We start from the raw sequence: 18867 nt of genomic DNA, 5'->3' as shown, positions 1-18867 counted from the left end.
TAAAATTTATGTAAAATAATGTCTTTTTTTCTCTAAAAAAGTTACATAAAATTTGAATAATGTGGGAACACCAGACCTTGAGCAGAGACCCACTTCCCCTTCTGCCTGGGAGTAGGCAGCTGTAAGACAATGTTTACTAAAAACATGTTTACTAAAAACAATACAATGCCTGGGGGCATTAAGTTCCTGGAAAAGGCCTGCCCGCAGAAACCACCCTGAGCTCGACCTTGTCCAGAGACTAACCGCCTCTTCTGCCACGCCCAGATCAGTTTCTGGGGTCAGAGCAGAACCAGCCAGGGTAGAGGAGAGAGCAGAAGCTTCTCTGGTGGGAGCCTTTCTTGGGAAGTTTTCTTGAACCTTTTTTTGGGCCTGCTTAAAGTTTTCTTTACATCGTTGAACGAGTCTCTGTGTTGTCAATCCCCGACACCCTCCGCACGTTCTCGGACACAGGCCGCGCAGCAGACGCGACAGAATAAAATTCTCTAATGAACAATGGTCCCGAGAGTCAATGGTGGTGGGAGACTGAGTGAGAAGTGATGTAAGGTTGAATGAACATATTAACTTTTAAGGGCATTGGATAAGTTCTTTGTCATGATTTTGGCGACGCTTTAATAGATTTAGAATCATTTCAAAATGTATGAAGCTTTACACTCTATATGTGTTTACAATGTGGCAATCATTATTTTTAGACAGCTGTTAAAAGTCACAGAATGTCTCCAATTCCAAGAGTATGTTTATTATATCACATGTCTCTAGCGTTCAATGAAACCCTAAGTCCTATTCTTCCAACTCCCACCTTTACTAACCAAATCCAACACCATCTGTCACCCTGAGACCCCAATCCTGCACGCTAGGTGTTCTCTCCTCCTTCCATTAGGGGGCGATAAAGCGAAAGGTAAAAGTTGTTGGCTTTCTAGCTCAAGCTTGATGCAAGCTTGCCCTAACTTCCGGGCTCGTTAGTTCTGCTTCCGGAGGAACGCCGGGATTTCGTCACAGGTTCGCCGAGGAACTGTGAGAGCCGTGCCTGTCCGGGCCGGGCGTCACTTGCTGCTGGGGGCTGCTTGAAAACTCTCGGGAGTCGCCGCTGCGAGCGCGGGCCTCCGGTCTGCACCGGAGCCGGAGGCAACTGCTGCGATGGCGGCCCCTGCGCAGCCCAAGAAAATCGTGGCCCCCACGGTGTCCCAGATCAACGCCGAGTTTGTCACCCAGGTGAGCCCCGGCGTGTCCGCCCGCGCTAAAAGAGATGCCCAGGCCCTGAGCCCGGGCGTTAGGATTGTCTTTGGAAGCCTGTGTACATTTCAAGTTACTACTTAAACATTGGAAATGTCACAGGAAAACGCGCCGCTCCGCGTCGACAGAAAAGAGACTACAAAACCTGCTTTTGAATACAGTTGTGTTAATCTGACAAGATTCCGTCTGCAAGAAGACCGGTCGTTAGTTCTCTATCGTTCTAGAGCTTTCATTTGGAAGACAGCGTGGACAGTCCTGAGCCTTCAGCCTTCCACGTTCATGTTGATTCCTTAGAAATTATTCTCTAGTTAAAGTTCTTTAGTAAGTGCGGAAGTTTTTAAGCCCACCCTCTTCTCTCCGGTCTCAGCGGATTTGTCAAGGCCCAAGCCTAGAAGCTATTTCCCTTCATTTAAGCCTTGCATGTAGACATGCTAATTTGTCTGTGTTTCTGAACCTCTGTCACTCCTCCACTCTAAGGCTTCCCGATCTGTCACATTTCCTCCAGTTCTCCTGCAGTCCGTTCTGCAGGTTGCTTCAGAGTGCACATGGAGGTAAAGCCGCCCACTTTCACCTGTTTTCCTAAAACTCCTCAGAAACAGTTCTGATTGGCCCTGGGATAATGACTGAAGTCTTTGGAAGTGCTGTGCGATCAAGCGTAGGCTTTTACCTGAAGTGTCCTCACCCTCTTCCGTTCCAGCTTTCACCACGATAAGCCTCGGTTACTCGAATGTGTCACGGTAACTTTTATCTGACTTGCTGGACGTTGTTCCCACTATTTAGAATCCCCGCTTTACCCATTTTTCTTTTTTTCCCCTCTCATCTTTTTACATTATGTTAGAGAGGCTATCCCTGACTTCTTAAACTACATTAAAATTAAATGCAGAGAAGCAGATAGCTTGAAAAAGAACATGGAAACAGTTCAGGCGATGATATCAAGTGCTGACGCCTTAAAGTTTGAACATAAAGAGAGCTAGAGTGGCTGGAATATATGAATTGAGAGAGGAAATGGACCAGGAGCAGTAGTACATTCCTTTAATTCCCTGCATGTGGGTGGTGAAGACAAGAGGAAGGGGAGTTCAAGGCCAACCTTGTCTTCATAGCAAGTTTGAGGCCAGTGTAGGGTACATGAGACCCTGTCCTAAACTACAACGGCAGGAACAAAACAAAGACATAAAAGGGAGGAAGAGAATTGCCAGTATGAGATGAGTACAAAGCAATATGTGGGAACCAGATCATACACAATTTGAGAGGAAAAATAAGTTTGGATTTTCTTCTAAATCTGGTGGCTTTGCATTGCAACCTGATGAGTGATATTGTTAGAATGTCACCTTACTAAAATATGGAAATTAGGTGGGGACAAGGGAGCAAAAATAGTAGTAGGGATAGGGATAGTGTTAATATACAGTGAGAGATTGGAGAGCCTCAGCTATTAAAGATAAAAATAGACTGGTTATGTCCTGAAGTTGAGACAGTGTGACTTGGTAATAGATTGCGGAGGAAAGATACTAATTAAGAATACCTTGAACAGCTGGGTAGATGTTTTGGCATATACTGAGATGGAAAAGTCTGATTGCTCTGGCATATCAAGAGTACAGTTTTGACTATGTTAATTATGATGTGCCTAGTAGACATACTGTTGAGTGTATTGAAAAGGCCCTTGAATGTGAGGATAAAGCATTTGGTATTAACCCAAAATGATACTTGAAATAGTAGATTGGAATGGGGTATCCGAAGAAAATTATCTTTAAGCATCATGTTTATTCTACTGTGTTAGATTGTGAGAGTTGAGCTAAACCCAGTTCTGTTTTATTCTCCATGCACTCCTGAACCCCTGCCTTGTACTAGACACATATAGTATGTATTTGTTGAATGAGTGGACAAGTGAATCCATGAACAAATGGGCTAGGTCTTTAAGATGTAGTGAGGAGAATGAAGATTCTCAGCAGCATTGAGTGGTAATGATAGCAAGAATTGGTGTGTGGAGCTTGCCATGCGCTATTTGTTCAAGCTGCAAAGACAGGTTGTCTTTGCATTCACTGGGATTATCCTTGCATTCCATGGTATTTGGAAGAAGACTGTAAGAAACTTAAAGTTTAATATGCAAAATGCCAGAATAGGAATGTGAAGACATAATTTAAATTGCTTGTATTTCTCTAAGGAATTTGCTGAAGAAAAGCTCAAAATGTCGAAATCTGTCATGGGCAGTTGATGTATTGGGGTTAGATGCATCACCTCTCATGTGAGTTAATTTCTGAGCATCTGAAACCTGCCCAGAGAAGGGTCATATCTTAACGTATTGAACAAATGATCATGAAGTTAAAGTTTTGCAAAATTGTGACTCTGGCCACACTTGTTTATGCTACTCTATTTACCTTCCCCTTTGTCTTCCAATGAAGTTTTTTCTGAACAGTTTGTGCCGTTGAAGTTGTACCAAGTGGAGTATAGAGAGTGAGCAGTTTGTGCTGTCATAGTTGTACTAAGTGGGGAATGGAGAGTTTGCATTTTCATAAGGCAGGACAGTTAAGGAGTGGGCAGGCTGTACTCGAAGGAGGTGGTATCTGAGATTGTAGCTTAAATTCCAAGGAAAAGATAGGACGTAAAGAAAAGAGACGTGGTGAATGCTTAATGAATGCTGTCATATCTGCACTCTAGTCCTATTCACAGGGAACAGTTAAAGTTAAAAGACATAACTGCAGAACTTATTTTTAATCTGTAAAATCTAAATCTATCCAAAAGATTATATTCAGTTTTCTTATGTATGATTTGATGAGAAGATGCTTACGCTTTTGTGGTTTGTTCCTTTAAGGGGGAGGAGGAAATAAGGACATCATGGGATAATATGGAGTGAAGTGAGAGGTTTGCTATCGGGTTGAAGTGTGTTTGATAATTTGGAAAAAGTTATTTAAGTAGGCAGAAAATATGTTGATTGTTAGGGTTGAGCTGTAAATGCAAAGAACACATAGGTACCATCTTAAATGTTTTAATTCAATGAGGATACTACAGAAAGTTAAGACTATATTAAAGTTATTTACAAACTGAAAAGAAGGGGTAGTTGTGATTTGTCAGGTAGTGTTGAAAAGGCTTCATGGAAGAGTAACATTTCAGCCTTGACTTCATTTGTTCATTTATCTTTTCATCTGTAGATTTGTTTAGCTATATAGCAAACATTTAAGTACCACCAGTATACCAGACAATGCAGTTACTACTCAGAAATCTATTGAATCTTTGTGCTTGCTAGAGTTTCCTTTTCTTTTTAAAGACTTATTTATTATATATATATATACAGTGTTCTGCCTACATGTGTCCCTGCTGGTCAAAGAGGGCGCCAGATCTCATTACAAGTGGTTGTGAGCCACCATGTGGTTGCTGGGAATTGAACTGAGGACCTCTGGAAGAGCAGCCAGTGCTCCCAACCTCTGAGCCATCTCTCCAGCCCTAGTCTCCATTTTTTTTTTAAAGAGATTTTATTTTGGTTTAAAATACCAGAACTGTTTTTTCATTTTTATTTTTAATTATGCGCTGGAAGGAGTAGGGTGTGTGTGTGTGTGTGTGTGTGTGTGTAGTGCAAAGTACACATAGTTACCGATGGAGAACAGAGGAAGAGTTGTAAGTCACCCAGCATGGTATGAGGGATGGAACCCAGGTCCTCTGGAAGATCAAGTGCTCTTAATTGCTGAGCCATTTCTCCACCCCTCATCCTGACAAGCATATAATCTACTTCAATTTCTGGAGAGATAATGTATGTGTATTCCAATTTCTAAGTGAAGCTTAACCTGCTAAAATATAAATAAAACACCACGCATGTATCCTCTGTGATAACTAGCCTTAATACTACAGTTTTGTAAAGATTTTGTCTACTTCTGTCTGCATGTATAGTAATTATTTAAAGGTTTATTTCTTTACATATGAATATTCCTGAAGGTTTTAAAACTTTTAATATTTACCCATCTGTTGACTGACTAATCATGGGCAGCTCACTAAATCTCTTGAGCCCTGAATTTCCTAACCAAAAATATTTTTACTTGGATTATAAACAACCCATACTATTTGGCAGGGGCTTCCGAAATGGGGTGTTTTGGTATTTTGAGTGTTATCATAGCTAGTTACCATGGAAAGCACCACTGGTATCTATTGGATTGGAGCCAAGGATGATAAATTGCATGTCTATAGGGTACCTTTAAAATTGGCCGGTTCTCTAACTCTAGATCTGCTTTGTTAAGAAACAGCTTCTCATTGAGAGACCTGTCTAAGTGGTTCAGTGGTGTGAACCTGGAATTTAATGTTTATACTTTTTTTTGCAGTTAGCATGTAAATACTGGGCTCCTCACATCAAGAAGAAATCTCCCTTTGATATAAAAGTAAGTAGTTTTGTTTTATAACATAATTATAAACAAATATACTCTTGGTATCTCTTTTTAAGGATTCATTCAACAAAAGCCTTAAATATATTTTTTAAAGTTGAAAATACTGTTTTTCATTATCAAACTAATAATTGCTTAGAAATTTTGGAATCTTTAGAAGTTATGCATAAGAACATAAAAATCATTAGAGATAACTGGTGTTATCATTTTGTTTTATTTCCTTAATCCTTTCCAGAAATGTGTGTGTGTAATGATTTCCCCACTGTGGATTCTTAGATTATTTTAAATATTTTATTATTACAGATGAACATGCAGCAAATATTTTTGTAAATATGTGGGAAATTTATATAAAAGTTTGGCTGTTCATTGAAAAGAGAATCTTTGTTTTCTGATTGGTTTTAGATTGCTAGAATGAGGCAGAGGATTCAGAATGTGGAAAGAGTAGAAACTGTTTTGTCTAGAATAGATGAGTAAGACAGGACTAGTCAGTGGACTTAATGGTTTTGTCAAAGCAGCTGTGAAAAAAAATGAACAAGACTTTGTAAATGGAGAGTTCTTCCTGGAAGTGTCTTAAAATGCCAAGCCTTCCTGTGGAGTATATGCTGATATTGCAAAGCACTTGTGAGCTCTAGGTGGCTTTGTTAAAGCTACACTTAACTTAAAACCTTACTGTATTTTGGGGGCTTCAATATTTTATTTGTAAATATACTTTTGTTTTGCTAGTAGTCATGCTTTATTCATCAGGAGGATATTCATAGATTCAGCATACGATTTAATTTTAATCATCAGCAGAGGAGTCTGATCTCAGTACACGGTGTTTGTATGTTTTTACTTTTGTGTGTTAGGGTCAGGAGTCCTTAGAGTAAGTTCCCATTAATAACAAGTATCATACTGTTACTGCCAGATTGATTGAGTTGGGTCTAGTTATAGTAAGCTTTTCTTAACATTCAAATTCATACTTCAGTCATTTTACTTTGTTAGATAGTTCTAGATGAAATTATATATGTGTATTCAGCATAATTTTACTATTTGTTTGTCTTTAAAACAATGATAGAGAATTCTAACTAGATGAAGCTAGACTTTCCTCATCACCGTTCCTACTCTGCCCATAAACATTTGACATATATGCTCTGAGCATTTAAGAAGTAATAACAGTGCACACAGTACACAGTGGTACCGCTCTCACACATTAAAACACTTTAGTACTCCTAACATCTGTACTATGTTTATATGATAACTCCTACTGAAAATTCACCATATTCCAGGGTTGTAGGAGATATTTCCATGCTCTGTCTTATTCATGGCAACCTTGTATAATAGTCTGTATTTGGAGTCTGTTTCTTAGATGAAGGAACTGACGTAGACGGGTCAGGCACAGCCTCCAACAGTGCTGGTTTGAGGCAGTCTTCCAACCCCAGGACCTAATTTCTATGTACCCTAGCTGAGATGAATAGAAATTACAATGTTATTGTATTCGTTTGGATAGTAGGATGTAGCAGTTACCATTTGTTTCTGTAATGTACTCACTCTTTTAACTTAATTTCCAGCTGGCTTTTAAAAAGCTGTTATGACTCTTAGAGTCTAATAGCATTTAAAATAATTTTAAATTAGGTTTTGAAATATGATTTATAAGGTTTGTTTGTCTACAAATGTTATAATATTAAAGAACATTGTGGAGCTGTGTGCTTATGTGGATGGATTTTATTATTTCTACTACTTTATTTTCTGTTATTTTATAGTTGAGGCATAAAAGACTCTTGTTATTTAAATATTTGATCGTTCTGAAACCACATTATTTTATAATAAATAATTGAGTCAGTAATTGAAAGCTGTCAGTTTAGATTGAAAAGCAAGGTGATTAACACATTAAGCATTTTTATACTTTTGCAACAGGTAATTGAAGAGATATATGAAAAAGAGATCGTCAAGTCAAGGTAAGAATGAGTAATTGTGATGCACTGTATACCACATGGGATGTACCTGAGTGTCCGGTTCTGCTCTTGGCTTGCAAAGGATCTTTTTATTTTCTGTACTACTCACTGGGGTGTTGGTGGCAAGATGTTTCTGTATTGGTATTGATGAGTAGTGTATTGTCTCTGTGCCTTAAAGTTTTCAGGGTCAATCAGAGTGGTTAAACCCACACAGTTGATTTGGTTTTTGAAGGACCAAAATAGAGATAGATAGATAGATAGATAGGTAGGTAGGCAGGCAGGCAGGCAGGCAGAGACAGACAGAGACAGACAGATCATAGATTTATTTTAAGGTCACTAATTTCTTACTATTTCTGGTAAATCTTCTAAAACCACTCTTAAAAGCTATAAAACTAAGATGTAAATTCAAAATAATTACTATCTGTAATTATTGTGCATAAAGTCAAGATATAATTAGTTGTTTTTTAATTATAAACATAAAGGAATGACTTTAAGAAAACCTTCTTTCCTGTTCCTATTCACCAGTGTTTTCAACTTTGTATGGAGTTTTTATCTTCCCTCCCCTACACACAGAAGGGTTTAGACCCTCATTCTGTTGTGGGATGCTTTAAAAGAAATTAGCCATGTAGATTAGTCATCGTTCCACATATTTACATACATACATGCTCAGTTAATGTTTTTGAAAGATACTTGTCTAAATGTTGTAATTTAATAATTAGTTTTGAGATAAAGTCTTGTAGCGCTCAAGGCTGGTCTTGAACTTGTGATTCTGCTGCCTTTGTCTCCTGAGTGCTGGGATTGCATTTGTGGGCCACCATGCAGGCTCAAATTTTGTAGAATCTTTTGCTTGGTACTTTTTATGTTTAGTCTTAAAGAAGTAAATTTCACTAAATAATTTGAAGGCAGAATTAAGGCAGTGTTAAAATAGAGGGGTGGTTTTGTTTAATGGCTGGTTTGGGAGCTTGCTATGAATTTTTTTATAACATACATTGCAAAATGCATTAAAATCTTTAAATGAGTAGATTTTTAGACTAAGTGCCTGAGGAAATTATTTTGCTGAACAATGTGTAATCCTCAGTATCTAGGGAATGGCTTGATGTAATATTTATTAAATGGTTATAATACACTACCAAAATAGACTGTTTATAGTCATAAGTTTACTTTTAATATCATGGTACTCATAAGTTATTCAGATCCTAATATTCTTATGATGTAAAAATAGTTATTTCTGGGACCTCAAAATTTAATCTTAAAAGCCTTTTTGCCCAGTACATGGTTAAGTATGACTTATTACACAATTCATTAATTTTTGCTATTTCTTGCAATGTCAATTTTGGAAAGCCTCTCTTATGCAGCTTCCATTTAAGCAGGAGTCATTACTGTTAAGTGTTTCCTGTGCGCTGGTTTTGCTCTAAGCACTTTACATACAGTAGTACATTTATCCTCACCCCAAGAACTTCGTGACACTATTACTGCATATGGTTGAGGAACTTGCTTAGGCATTTCCTAGTAGCTGAGGCACTGGACTCTTTAAGAGGAATAGCATCCATTTTTTCTAGGATCTATTAACTTATACCATTATTATTAATCCTGTCATGAATCCACCAGGTAGATTTTATGGTGAAAAAAATAAAAGTGACTTATCAAATACTTTATTTTGCCACTTTGTGTTTATCTTCATTTGAAATGAACAAACTATTTTATTATGAAACGTGACACTAGAAGGATATAATATACCCTCATAGATTATAATATTCCACAGAGAAAACTTGAATTTTGCTAGCACTGTAGAAGCCACTGTTTATTCCTTCCTCTAACATCTTGATTCATAAGAGAAAAATAAATGAAATGAAAAAGTAAATACTATAGTCTTGATTTTTGTTGTTGTTGTTGTTTTGTTTTGAACTTTAAGTAAACAGACTTGGGCCAGTCTAATACTTCACCATGTAAAAACACTTGCCACGCAAACCTGAAGGCTTAAGTTCAATCCCTAACCAACACCATAAAGTTGTCTACTGACCTTCACTTACACAGTATGTATGCCCACACATACATATCACACATTCATGGTGGCAGAGCCCTTTTTAGCTTTTTCTTTTTTTGTTGTTTTTGGTTTTCTGAGACAAGGTTTCTCTGTGGCTTTGGAGGCTGCCCTGGAACTAGCTCTTGTAGACCAGGGGGTCTCGAACTCAAAGAGATCCGCCTGTCTCAGCCTCCCGAGTGCTGGGATTACCTTTTTAGCATTTGAAAATACATTTTTCTCTTTATATAGTGTTCAGTGTAGCTGTGAAGATGCTGTACAATTCCAAACCCCTTGTTTTCATATTACTGCATCCTCTAAGGATGTATGGTAATGAAGCAATTTCCATGTCCTCCTACTGTTTCTTTATCTGCTGCATGTGATTACTGATAGCATCAATGGACCTGGTTTGTTATACATAAATTGTCCAACTTTAGATGGGTTTATGAAGTGTATGTGTTAGTATGTTGTGTTGTAAGCATAGTACCATGCTTAATGCATGCTGTCAGTAAATATTGCTAACTTAGAAAATATACAAACTGCTTCGAGGTATTTATATTTGTGATTATTATTTGTAGCTTTTCATATCTCCAAAACTCTTCTGATCTGGAGTCTATTTCCTAGGGTAGTTTTTCTATCTTATAAATACACCTTTAGTTAAGCTGCCACTGCATAGTATGTCACTCAAAGTGTGATACCCACTCTGTAGCCTTGCTGAACTGTAGAAGCTAATGTTTTTTCATTGTTCTTCCAGTTTTTTGATTTTGCATAATAAAAACATTCATTTCATCCTTGCTAAAGTTCTGTGACTGTGTACTTGGTGAAACTGTGTAAGAGATCAGAAAGCAGCAGAATAGGATATTGACAGGGACTCATGGGGAGTTATAAATTTAATTTTCAAATATAGAAATTACCACGTAGTGGCAGGGCAGTGTTCTGGTCTGTCTACTTTATTTCCAATATTAGAAAATAATTTAAGCAATATCTTGTTAGTAAAGCTTCATTTAACCATGTAAAGTCACAAACATCTATTATAAAAGAAGAGTATAATAAAGAGATGTATCTACTATTTCCCTGAGTCAAGATTCAAAGTTTGTGAGACATCTGATTTCTACATTTGGTCCTTTGGTAGGTGTATCCATGAGATGAGAGCATTAGTGCTTTTGAAGTTGACCCAGGCAATCTTTTAGCTGTAGTGATCTGATGTTATAAAATCTGACATGTCATTTAATTTGATTACAAAAGATTCCGAATGAATGAGAATTAGGATCTCTGAAGTGTTTGTTTTCTATTTCAAAGTTACATTTTTTTTTTTTATGTTTTTAGGTTTGCCATCAGAAAAATAATGCTGTTGGAATTTAGGTGAGTGAAAAGGTATTACATGGATGATTGGTAAAGATGACCATATGAGTAAAGTGTTAGATTTTCAGTAAAGAAAATATTCTTATAGACTTCAGGAATAGCTCATGTACAAGGCCGTGTTTTAATTCCCAATAGCAAATAAAATCTAAATTCATGACTGTATATTTTTATGATGGTCTTTTTGATATTTCCTTTGTTTGAAAGATAACCTTATTATCAGGATAACTTTTATTTTGATAATGCTTTCAGTAGTTACAAGTGGTCTGTGGGAATAAATGAGGATATACTCTATAACCATTTTTTTTCTTTGTAGCTGAAATTTTGTGACTAAGACACCATTGTTCCAACCTAGCTACTGATACATAATGTTTCAAACATTAGAAAATATAAAAAATTTCCAGACTGCTAAACATTCACATGTTCAGCTTGTGCCATACCCCTGACCTATTTCTCTAGCTCAAGAACAGCTTTGGGTTTTTGTTTGTTTGTTTTTTGTTTTCTTGAGAAAATCCCTCTCCTGGCTGTGGTGTCCAGTGCCTTTAATCCCAGCACTCTGGAGGCAGCGACTGGATCTTTGTGAGTCTGACAACAGTCTAATCTATAAAGAGTTAAAGAACTGTCAAAGCTACACAGAAAAACCCTGACTCTAAAAGACAGAGAGAAGGAGAAAAGGTCTCTCCATGCAGCTTTGGCTGGTCTAGGCCTCACTATATAGACCGAGCTTATCTGGAACTCAGGATCACCCGCCTCTGTTCCTAAATGCTGGGATTAAAAGCATGTACCACCATGCTCTGCTTACATACAACTTTTAATTATAAAAGTGTAAGAGAGCATGCTACATCTAGGTTTTGCTAGCATGTAAAAATAAAAACAGTAGTACTATTCAGCACAGACTGAGCATGCCTGAAGCTAAAGAGTGCTAAATGTTTTGTATACATATCACCGATAGTCACCCTGAAATAGAGGCATTATCCTCTCTAATTACTGGAACAAACGGAAGTCACAGGTGTTTTCAAGACGGTGCAATTAAGTTTGGTAGAGTTGAGATATCTGTGTCTGATACCAAAGCTCAAAAGCTTTTTTACTTCCCTATATCCTTCCTTGAATTCTGCTCTGTATCAGAGGAAAACCTCTGTGTTAATCCCTTATTCCCTATTCTTCTGGCCTTAGCTGCTGTCCATGACCCCTTCATACCTTCGAAACTAGTACCACCTGAATGACTCTTACACTACCAACTTAGCCTGACAGCCCAAGGTACTACAGCTTCTGTGTGATGAGCCTGAGCAAACACTTCCCAGATTTCACCTCAGTCTCTTCAGTTATAGCTGATTTCTTGGCTCCAGCTAACCAGCATCGATTATGTTAATAAAGGGAAGCTTTATTTTTTAATCACAGCTGATTGTTCAGCCCAACTGACCAGAATCACAGTTTTCTTAATTCAAAATATCAAATACCACCAACAGAGTATTACCTCCCTGTAAAGAGAAGCTTTTTCCTTTGGAGAAGCCTTCCTGCCAGTTTGGTTCCAGAGCCGCATCAGTCCCAAATAAACACACAGGAGGCTATATTAATTATGAAGCTGTTGGCCTTGCTTGTTTCTTACTGGCTAGCTCTGACTTAAGTAATTACCCCATAATTGTTAATCTAAGTATTTCTCTTACTGGAGAACTTTCCGGGCTTCCTACCCCATGGCGTTACATCTCGACTCTCTTGTGTTTCTCCTTCCCAGAGTCCTCCTGGACTCCTAGTCCCACCTATCTAGCAGCTCACGGAGCTTTGAATATTCAATGGCTTTTCTAGTGCCAAGTTCCAGAGTCCTTCTACAGTCCTTCCCAAAACATGGTCAGGTCTTTTATAAAAATAGCCCACTCGTGGTATCAATTTTTGTATTAGTTAGGGTTGCTATTACTATGATGAAAAACCATGACCAAAAGCAACTTGGGTTGGAAATGGCTTATTTTGCTTACACTTCCATCACTAAAGTCAGGGCAGGAACCTGGAGGCAAACACCGAAGCAGAGGCCATGAAGGAGTGCCACTTTCTGGCTTGCTCCTCATAGATTACTCAGCCTACTTTCTTATAGCACCCAGGGCCACCAACCCAGGAATGATTCCATGTGAAATGAGCTGAGCCCTCCCACACCAGTCATCAATCACAGAAATGTAGCACAGTCTCATCTATAAGCTAATTTAATGGGACATTTTCTCAGTAGAGATTCCTCTTCCCAGATGACTGCCACTTATGTCAAGTTGTCAGAGAACTACATAGGATACCTATGTACACTAATTCAAGGTTTATTAAACACATGGCATCATGTAAGTGATCTTAGAGGGGAGTTGGGGGTTATGGTTGATTAGCTAGTATATCTTATGAACTCTAACCCAATTCAATTTTATTCTCACAATAATCTTAGATCTTTCTAGATTATCCAGGAGGAAACTGAATCAGGAAATGAGTCTTTGCCATACCATATCACTTTTTAAGAAAACTGTTAGCTTTTCATTACCATTACAAACAGTTAGAAAAGTGTTATTTTGGCAGGTAGTTTTAGAGTGATCCAGCCAAGATAGCTAAAAATTATGAAGACACTGGTGTGCAGCTAAGATTAATTAGTTTTCTAGTGTCGAGAAACAGAAAGGTTTCAATGAATGCATTAAGGATAGTGAAACATTTTTAAACACTGGGAAGTGGTGTGGTGGTGGTGTCAGTTTGATAGGGTCTAGAATCACCTGGGACATAGCTGCTAGGTCTCCTGACAGGGATGAGCCTGTGGGAATGTCTGAGGGATTATCTTGAGCAGATATTGCTTGGTGTGGGAAAACCCATCTTAACTGTGGACAGGACCATTACCTGGGCAGGGTGAGACGTGTAAGAAGGAGAAAGCAAGCCAAACATTAGCATCCATCACTCTGCTTCCTGATTGTGACAGTGAATTTCAGATATTTTATCTGTGGAAATTAATTAGAAAACAGTAAATATGGAAAATAAAAAATATGGGGTCTAAAATGAATGAAGATTTTAAAATCTGTCAGACCAAAAGTTCTTCTTAGCAGAAAACAAAACAACTCAATTGTAGAATTTTCAGTTGTAATAATAGAGAAGGTATGAAGTGAGATGCTCCATTATCACACATGGAAAAAATGCCAACATAACCTAGAATTCTACATCCAGCTAAACTGTGATGAAATGAATGTCAGCTAAAGAGTGATTGGCACCCAATTACAGCTGACAGAAATTCTAAGAAATGAGGCCGGGCTGGACCGATAGCCTCCAAAACAATACAGAGAAACCCTGTCTCATAAAAACCAAAAAAAAAAAGAAAGAAATTCTAAGAAATTATTTAAGAAGAATTTTCACAAAAAGGAGGAAATGAGTCCTTACCCATGTACTAGATAGCACACTAGTCTCTGACTTAGATTCTTTTGACCAGCATTTATATAAACTCTTATCTAACTTCCTAAGTTATTGCAAACTAACCAAAAATGATTTCTAGTGGTAGGCTCATGGAGATAAATATCAGTTCAGGTGAGCTCCTAATGTACAGAAGAACACAGAATTAGAACAGAATATAAAATCCCCATGTGTGGGCATGCCCATATAGTGATTTATTGCAGGAGCAATGTGTTGTTTTTCATTAATGCTTGACTGTATTTTTTAGCCCGGTGTAATTTGTATTATATTTACTTTAATAAAAACTGACTAACTTATGTTTGGAAAGTCATAAATACTTAAATTCATTTGCTCATATAGCCATAAGCTTAAAATAAGAATTTTAGTATGCAGAGAGGAAAATGTCAGTTACCTTGAAAACTGAATTATGTTGAACTACTTTTTAAACTATGTTTTATAAAGCCTCTAACACTCATTTTGGTTAGTTTTTGTGAAATGATACTACTTTTACTTGTGTGATCTTTTGGGTTAAGGAATATTCAGGGTGGGTTTATTTTGTATATCAATAGATTAGTGGCTTCTCTTGTTGCCATGACAAAGAACTTTTCATGCTACTTAAGAAAGGAAGGGTTTGATTTGTCAGTTGAAGGTACAGTGGTGCACATCATGGTAGAGGAGTCATGGAGAAAAGCAGGAACCCGAGGTGACTGGTCACAACTTTGCCTCTGCTGTCAGCAAACAGGACGGATGTTCAGTCCCATTTGTATTTTTTCCTTTTTCATTCAGTCCAAGATGTCTACATTCAGGGTTGGCCTTCCTTCCTCATTTAAATATTTCTATGAACTTTCTCACAGACACACCCATTGGTATATCTCCTAGGTGATTCTAAATCCAGTCAAGTTACCAATAAAGATTTCCCCATAACTGTCCTTTGATCTCTTCTTGCTGGGAAGTGTCATTCTCTGGATCCACAGTCTCTACATGTATGGAAGCACCGATGGGAGTACAGGGGAATTTGTGAAAGACATGAAAGTTGTAAATAAGGGTTTTCAAACTATTTTCAGAAAGCTAGAAACACTCCTATTTTTCAGGTGTGTGATGCAGGTCAATGCCTGGTGATAACTAATGAGATATTCTGTGCATTTTTCTTAACTCTTTACAGCCAATATCTTGAAAATTACCTCTGGATGAATTATTCTCCAGAAGTTTCCAGCAAGGCCTATTTAATGTCCATCTGCTGTATGGTGAATGAGAAGTTCAGAGAAAATGTCCCAGCATGGGAGGTAAATAAATAAATAACTTCACAGCTCTCACTCTGGGCCCACTTAAGCCTTTGTAGAGTATCAGAGTCTTTTTTACTGATAGCAGGTATCCCCCTAGGATGGAAGATTACCTAATGATACAGTACTGTAAGACAAAGAATGGATGAATTAGTTTTCTTCTGATTGTAGTACTTCCAGCTAATTTTCTAGGACTTAAATGATATGAATGTAGAGTTATTTTTCTATGTTATGATTGAAACAGGGAATAACATGAATTATAATGATTTACAATTGAGTTGTCAAAGTACAAGTTGTATTGGTAACTATAGGAGATTAATATATGAAAGTTGACAGGTGTTTATACTACACTTTCCTTTTAACCCCCTCCGCCTTCCAATTGGGACTTCTTTTACCATTTGGAAATTACTAATGTACTAACAGTTCCCCTTATGGCTCAGAATGTAGATTTTCTTTTTTCATGAAGAGAAAGCATGGTTGGTAGTTATCACCTGTTTTGATGAAGTGGTTTCTAAAGTAAGAAATTATTTAAGAGTAAGTTTAGAATTGTTAAGATTAAAACATGGACATTTCTCTCAAAACTGAGCTCAGGTTAAACTATGGATCCTGAGATTTGCCAGAGAAAAACCAGTTACACCATTTTGAACCAGATTTGAAATGAGCTTTATTTAAATATTAAATACTGACCAAGATGGATTTTGGTCCATCTTGCAGGGCTATTTAAGGACAAACCCATACAGCCACCACACCTTCCCATAAGACTTTGCTGTTATTTTCTAAGAGCTACAACTCCCAAAATCCCAGGAAGTTACATGGTGCTTGGGGAAGTAGCACTTACGGGGTTAACTTTGGGTGTTACAAGACATCCTAGAGATCTCAGAAAATAGCTTCAAGTGATTATAGAAAGGAAGAGAAAAAACCTTTTTAAAGCCAGGTACATCGATTGATACAGAGACCACTTTAGTGATTAGAGTTTGAAATAGAGGAATAACTGTGTGCGTACTCATGCGCGCGCGCGCACACACACACACACATTTTCCTATGGAGTAACATATATATATGCACATATATCTATATCTATTTATATGTATACACACATATCTTGCTATGGAGTAATTAGGATAAAGTTCCATCTATAAATTGGACAGTGTAAGAGATTAGCAGTGACTAATAAAGTAATATTGAACTTAAATTATCAGGTCACTGTTTTTTGTAGTGTGGAGTGATTACTACAGAAAATAAGAGTTAAATGAAATCGGTCTGCTCACTGAGAAGATGAAGTATCTAATTGGGTACTAGGGTGTGATTAGTATCAGGGCCAAATGTAGTACTATTTCATCACATTCCTCAGAATATTATGTTGTTGAAAACAAATGAGTCATTTCTTTCTAGAATTTTCTCCTTAATAATTTTAGAGTGTAGATGGTACAGGTAAGTGAAATTGCAGAATAATTTATGGATAAAGTGTAACTATAATAGATTCAGAAGATGTACAAGATTTAAAAATTAAAAAAACTGATTGGATTTGATAATTGAAGTATTGATAAGAGAGTGTATTAATATTCAATAACTTACCAAACTTAGGCAACTGAAAAATAGATGATGGTACCATTTGCTGTAGAAAATACAAACAGAGGAATTGGCGACACTGTGAAAGGTTTTTTAAAGAATTGGAGTATAAATTACCTTTGTGCTCCAGTAGTAAAACAGATAAATCTAAGGATCAGGTGGTCAAAAGGACTGAAGATGTGTCTTCATGAATGTCAGTTGGGGAAGAACAATGGGCCAGGACAAATTTCTGTTTAAGTAACAAGGAAGTTAATTACAATAACAAGCAGCTCGGGAGCTGGGATGTAGTTCAGTGGTGAAGTACCTTCTTAGCATGCAAAGCCCCAGAAAGAAAAGGAAACAAGAGGATGGGGTCCTTTGGGCTTAACTGCCATTAGTATCATGGAAATGTTGGTAGAGGTTGGCTTAGAGAAATAAATGAAAACAACGAGAATAGGCATTCATCTCGTTTACTTGTCTGTGACAGCAGTGCCTTGAATATATTTATGTGGTTTACATTTAGTGGGGGAGCAGTTTATGACAGGATTTCTCTGTAGCTTTAGAGCCTATCCTGGGACTCATTCTATTGACCAGGCTGACCTCAAATTGACAGAGATTGGCCTGCCTCTGCCTCCCAAATGCTGGGATTAAAGGCGTGCGCCACCACTGCCCAGCTGTTATTTACATTTTAAGAGTCAAGAGCTGGTATACAACAGGAGCTGTCCTGAGATTAATTACAGCATGAAAACTATATGTTTTTCCAAAGATGTTTAAACCAAAGGAATTAAAATATTCCAAAATCTTGGGGCTGGAGAGATGGCTCAGTTGTTAAGAGCACTGGCTGCTCTTGCAGAGGTCCTGAGTTCAATTCCCAGCAACCACGTGGTGTCTCACAACCATCTGTAATGAGGTCTGCTGCCCTCTTCTGGCCTGCAGGGATACATGCAGACAGAACACTGTATAAATAATAAATACATCTTTTAAAAAAATTCTAAAACTTAATAAGACAATAAACCTCTACCTAAGTACAAATCAAAATGAACATAAGAACAAGTAAGAGAATTGAAGCCATTATTCTGTTAGCTTTAGACTCTCAGTCCTGTCAGAAATTATATTTGACTTACTGTCATTAATGAGAAGTATGCATTGCTTCTCTTATCACATGTACAGATAATCATGTAATTGTTTGATTTTGTTAATTCATTGCTAAAACCCCCAACACTAGTTCTTTAAGACAGAAAAATACAAGCAAGAGCTCAAAGTGAATTTGTTTTTTGTTTGCTTTTCCAGACAGGTTTTTCTTTCTGTGTAGCTCTGGCTATCTGGAACTCACTGTAGACCAGGCTGACCTCAAACTCAGAAATCTGCCTGCCTCTGCTTTCCAAGTACTGTGATTAAAGGTGTCCGCCATACTCCCTCCCTACCCTGGCTCAAAGTGAATTTTTATTCTTTCAGACCTTTAAGAAGAAGCCAGAGCATTTCCCGTTCTTTTTTAAGTGCATCTTGAAAGCGGCATTAGCCGAGACTGATGGCGAGTTCTCCCTCCATGAGCAGACCGTCCTCCTGCTCTTCCTGGACCATTGCTTCAATAGCTTGGTAATTTTACTTTCCATCAAATCTTAAGGTTTCTTTATTCTTTCTGAGTGAGTTTAGGTGAGTACCTGAAGGCTGTCACTTCGCTCATAGTGGTAGGGCGTAGAAATGATGCTGGAAGCTTCATTTCAGCATCTCTCAGACCATTTTAT

General features: G+C 37.6%; 1 protein-coding gene across 2 annotated transcripts in view; it reads left to right on the top strand.

Moving 5' to 3' along the window:
- The first annotated feature begins 986 nt into the window (after positions 1-986).
- Aqr (aquarius intron-binding spliceosomal factor) overlaps positions 987-18867 on the top strand; it is a 79405-nt gene continuing 61524 nt past the window's right edge. For both annotated transcript variants that reach the window (XM_040746015.1, XM_040746014.1), the window contains exons 1-6: positions 987-1209; positions 5532-5588; positions 7485-7525; positions 10869-10904; positions 15457-15577; positions 18578-18718. In XM_040746015.1, coding sequence (XP_040601949.1) covers positions 1135-1209; positions 5532-5588; positions 7485-7525; positions 10869-10904; positions 15457-15577; positions 18578-18718 — 471 coding nt within the window. In that variant the 5' untranslated portion in view covers positions 987-1134. The remainder of the gene's footprint in view (positions 1210-5531; positions 5589-7484; positions 7526-10868; positions 10905-15456; positions 15578-18577; positions 18719-18867) is intronic.

The sequence above is a fragment of the Mesocricetus auratus genome, unplaced genomic scaffold, assembly GCF_017639785.1.
Source record: "Mesocricetus auratus isolate SY011 unplaced genomic scaffold, BCM_Maur_2.0 Super-Scaffold_100004, whole genome shotgun sequence".
In the NCBI taxonomy this organism is placed as follows: Eukaryota; Metazoa; Chordata; class Mammalia; order Rodentia; family Cricetidae; genus Mesocricetus; species Mesocricetus auratus.
Note: the sequence above shows the minus strand (reverse complement) of the source record. Positions and strands in the feature narration are given on the sequence as shown.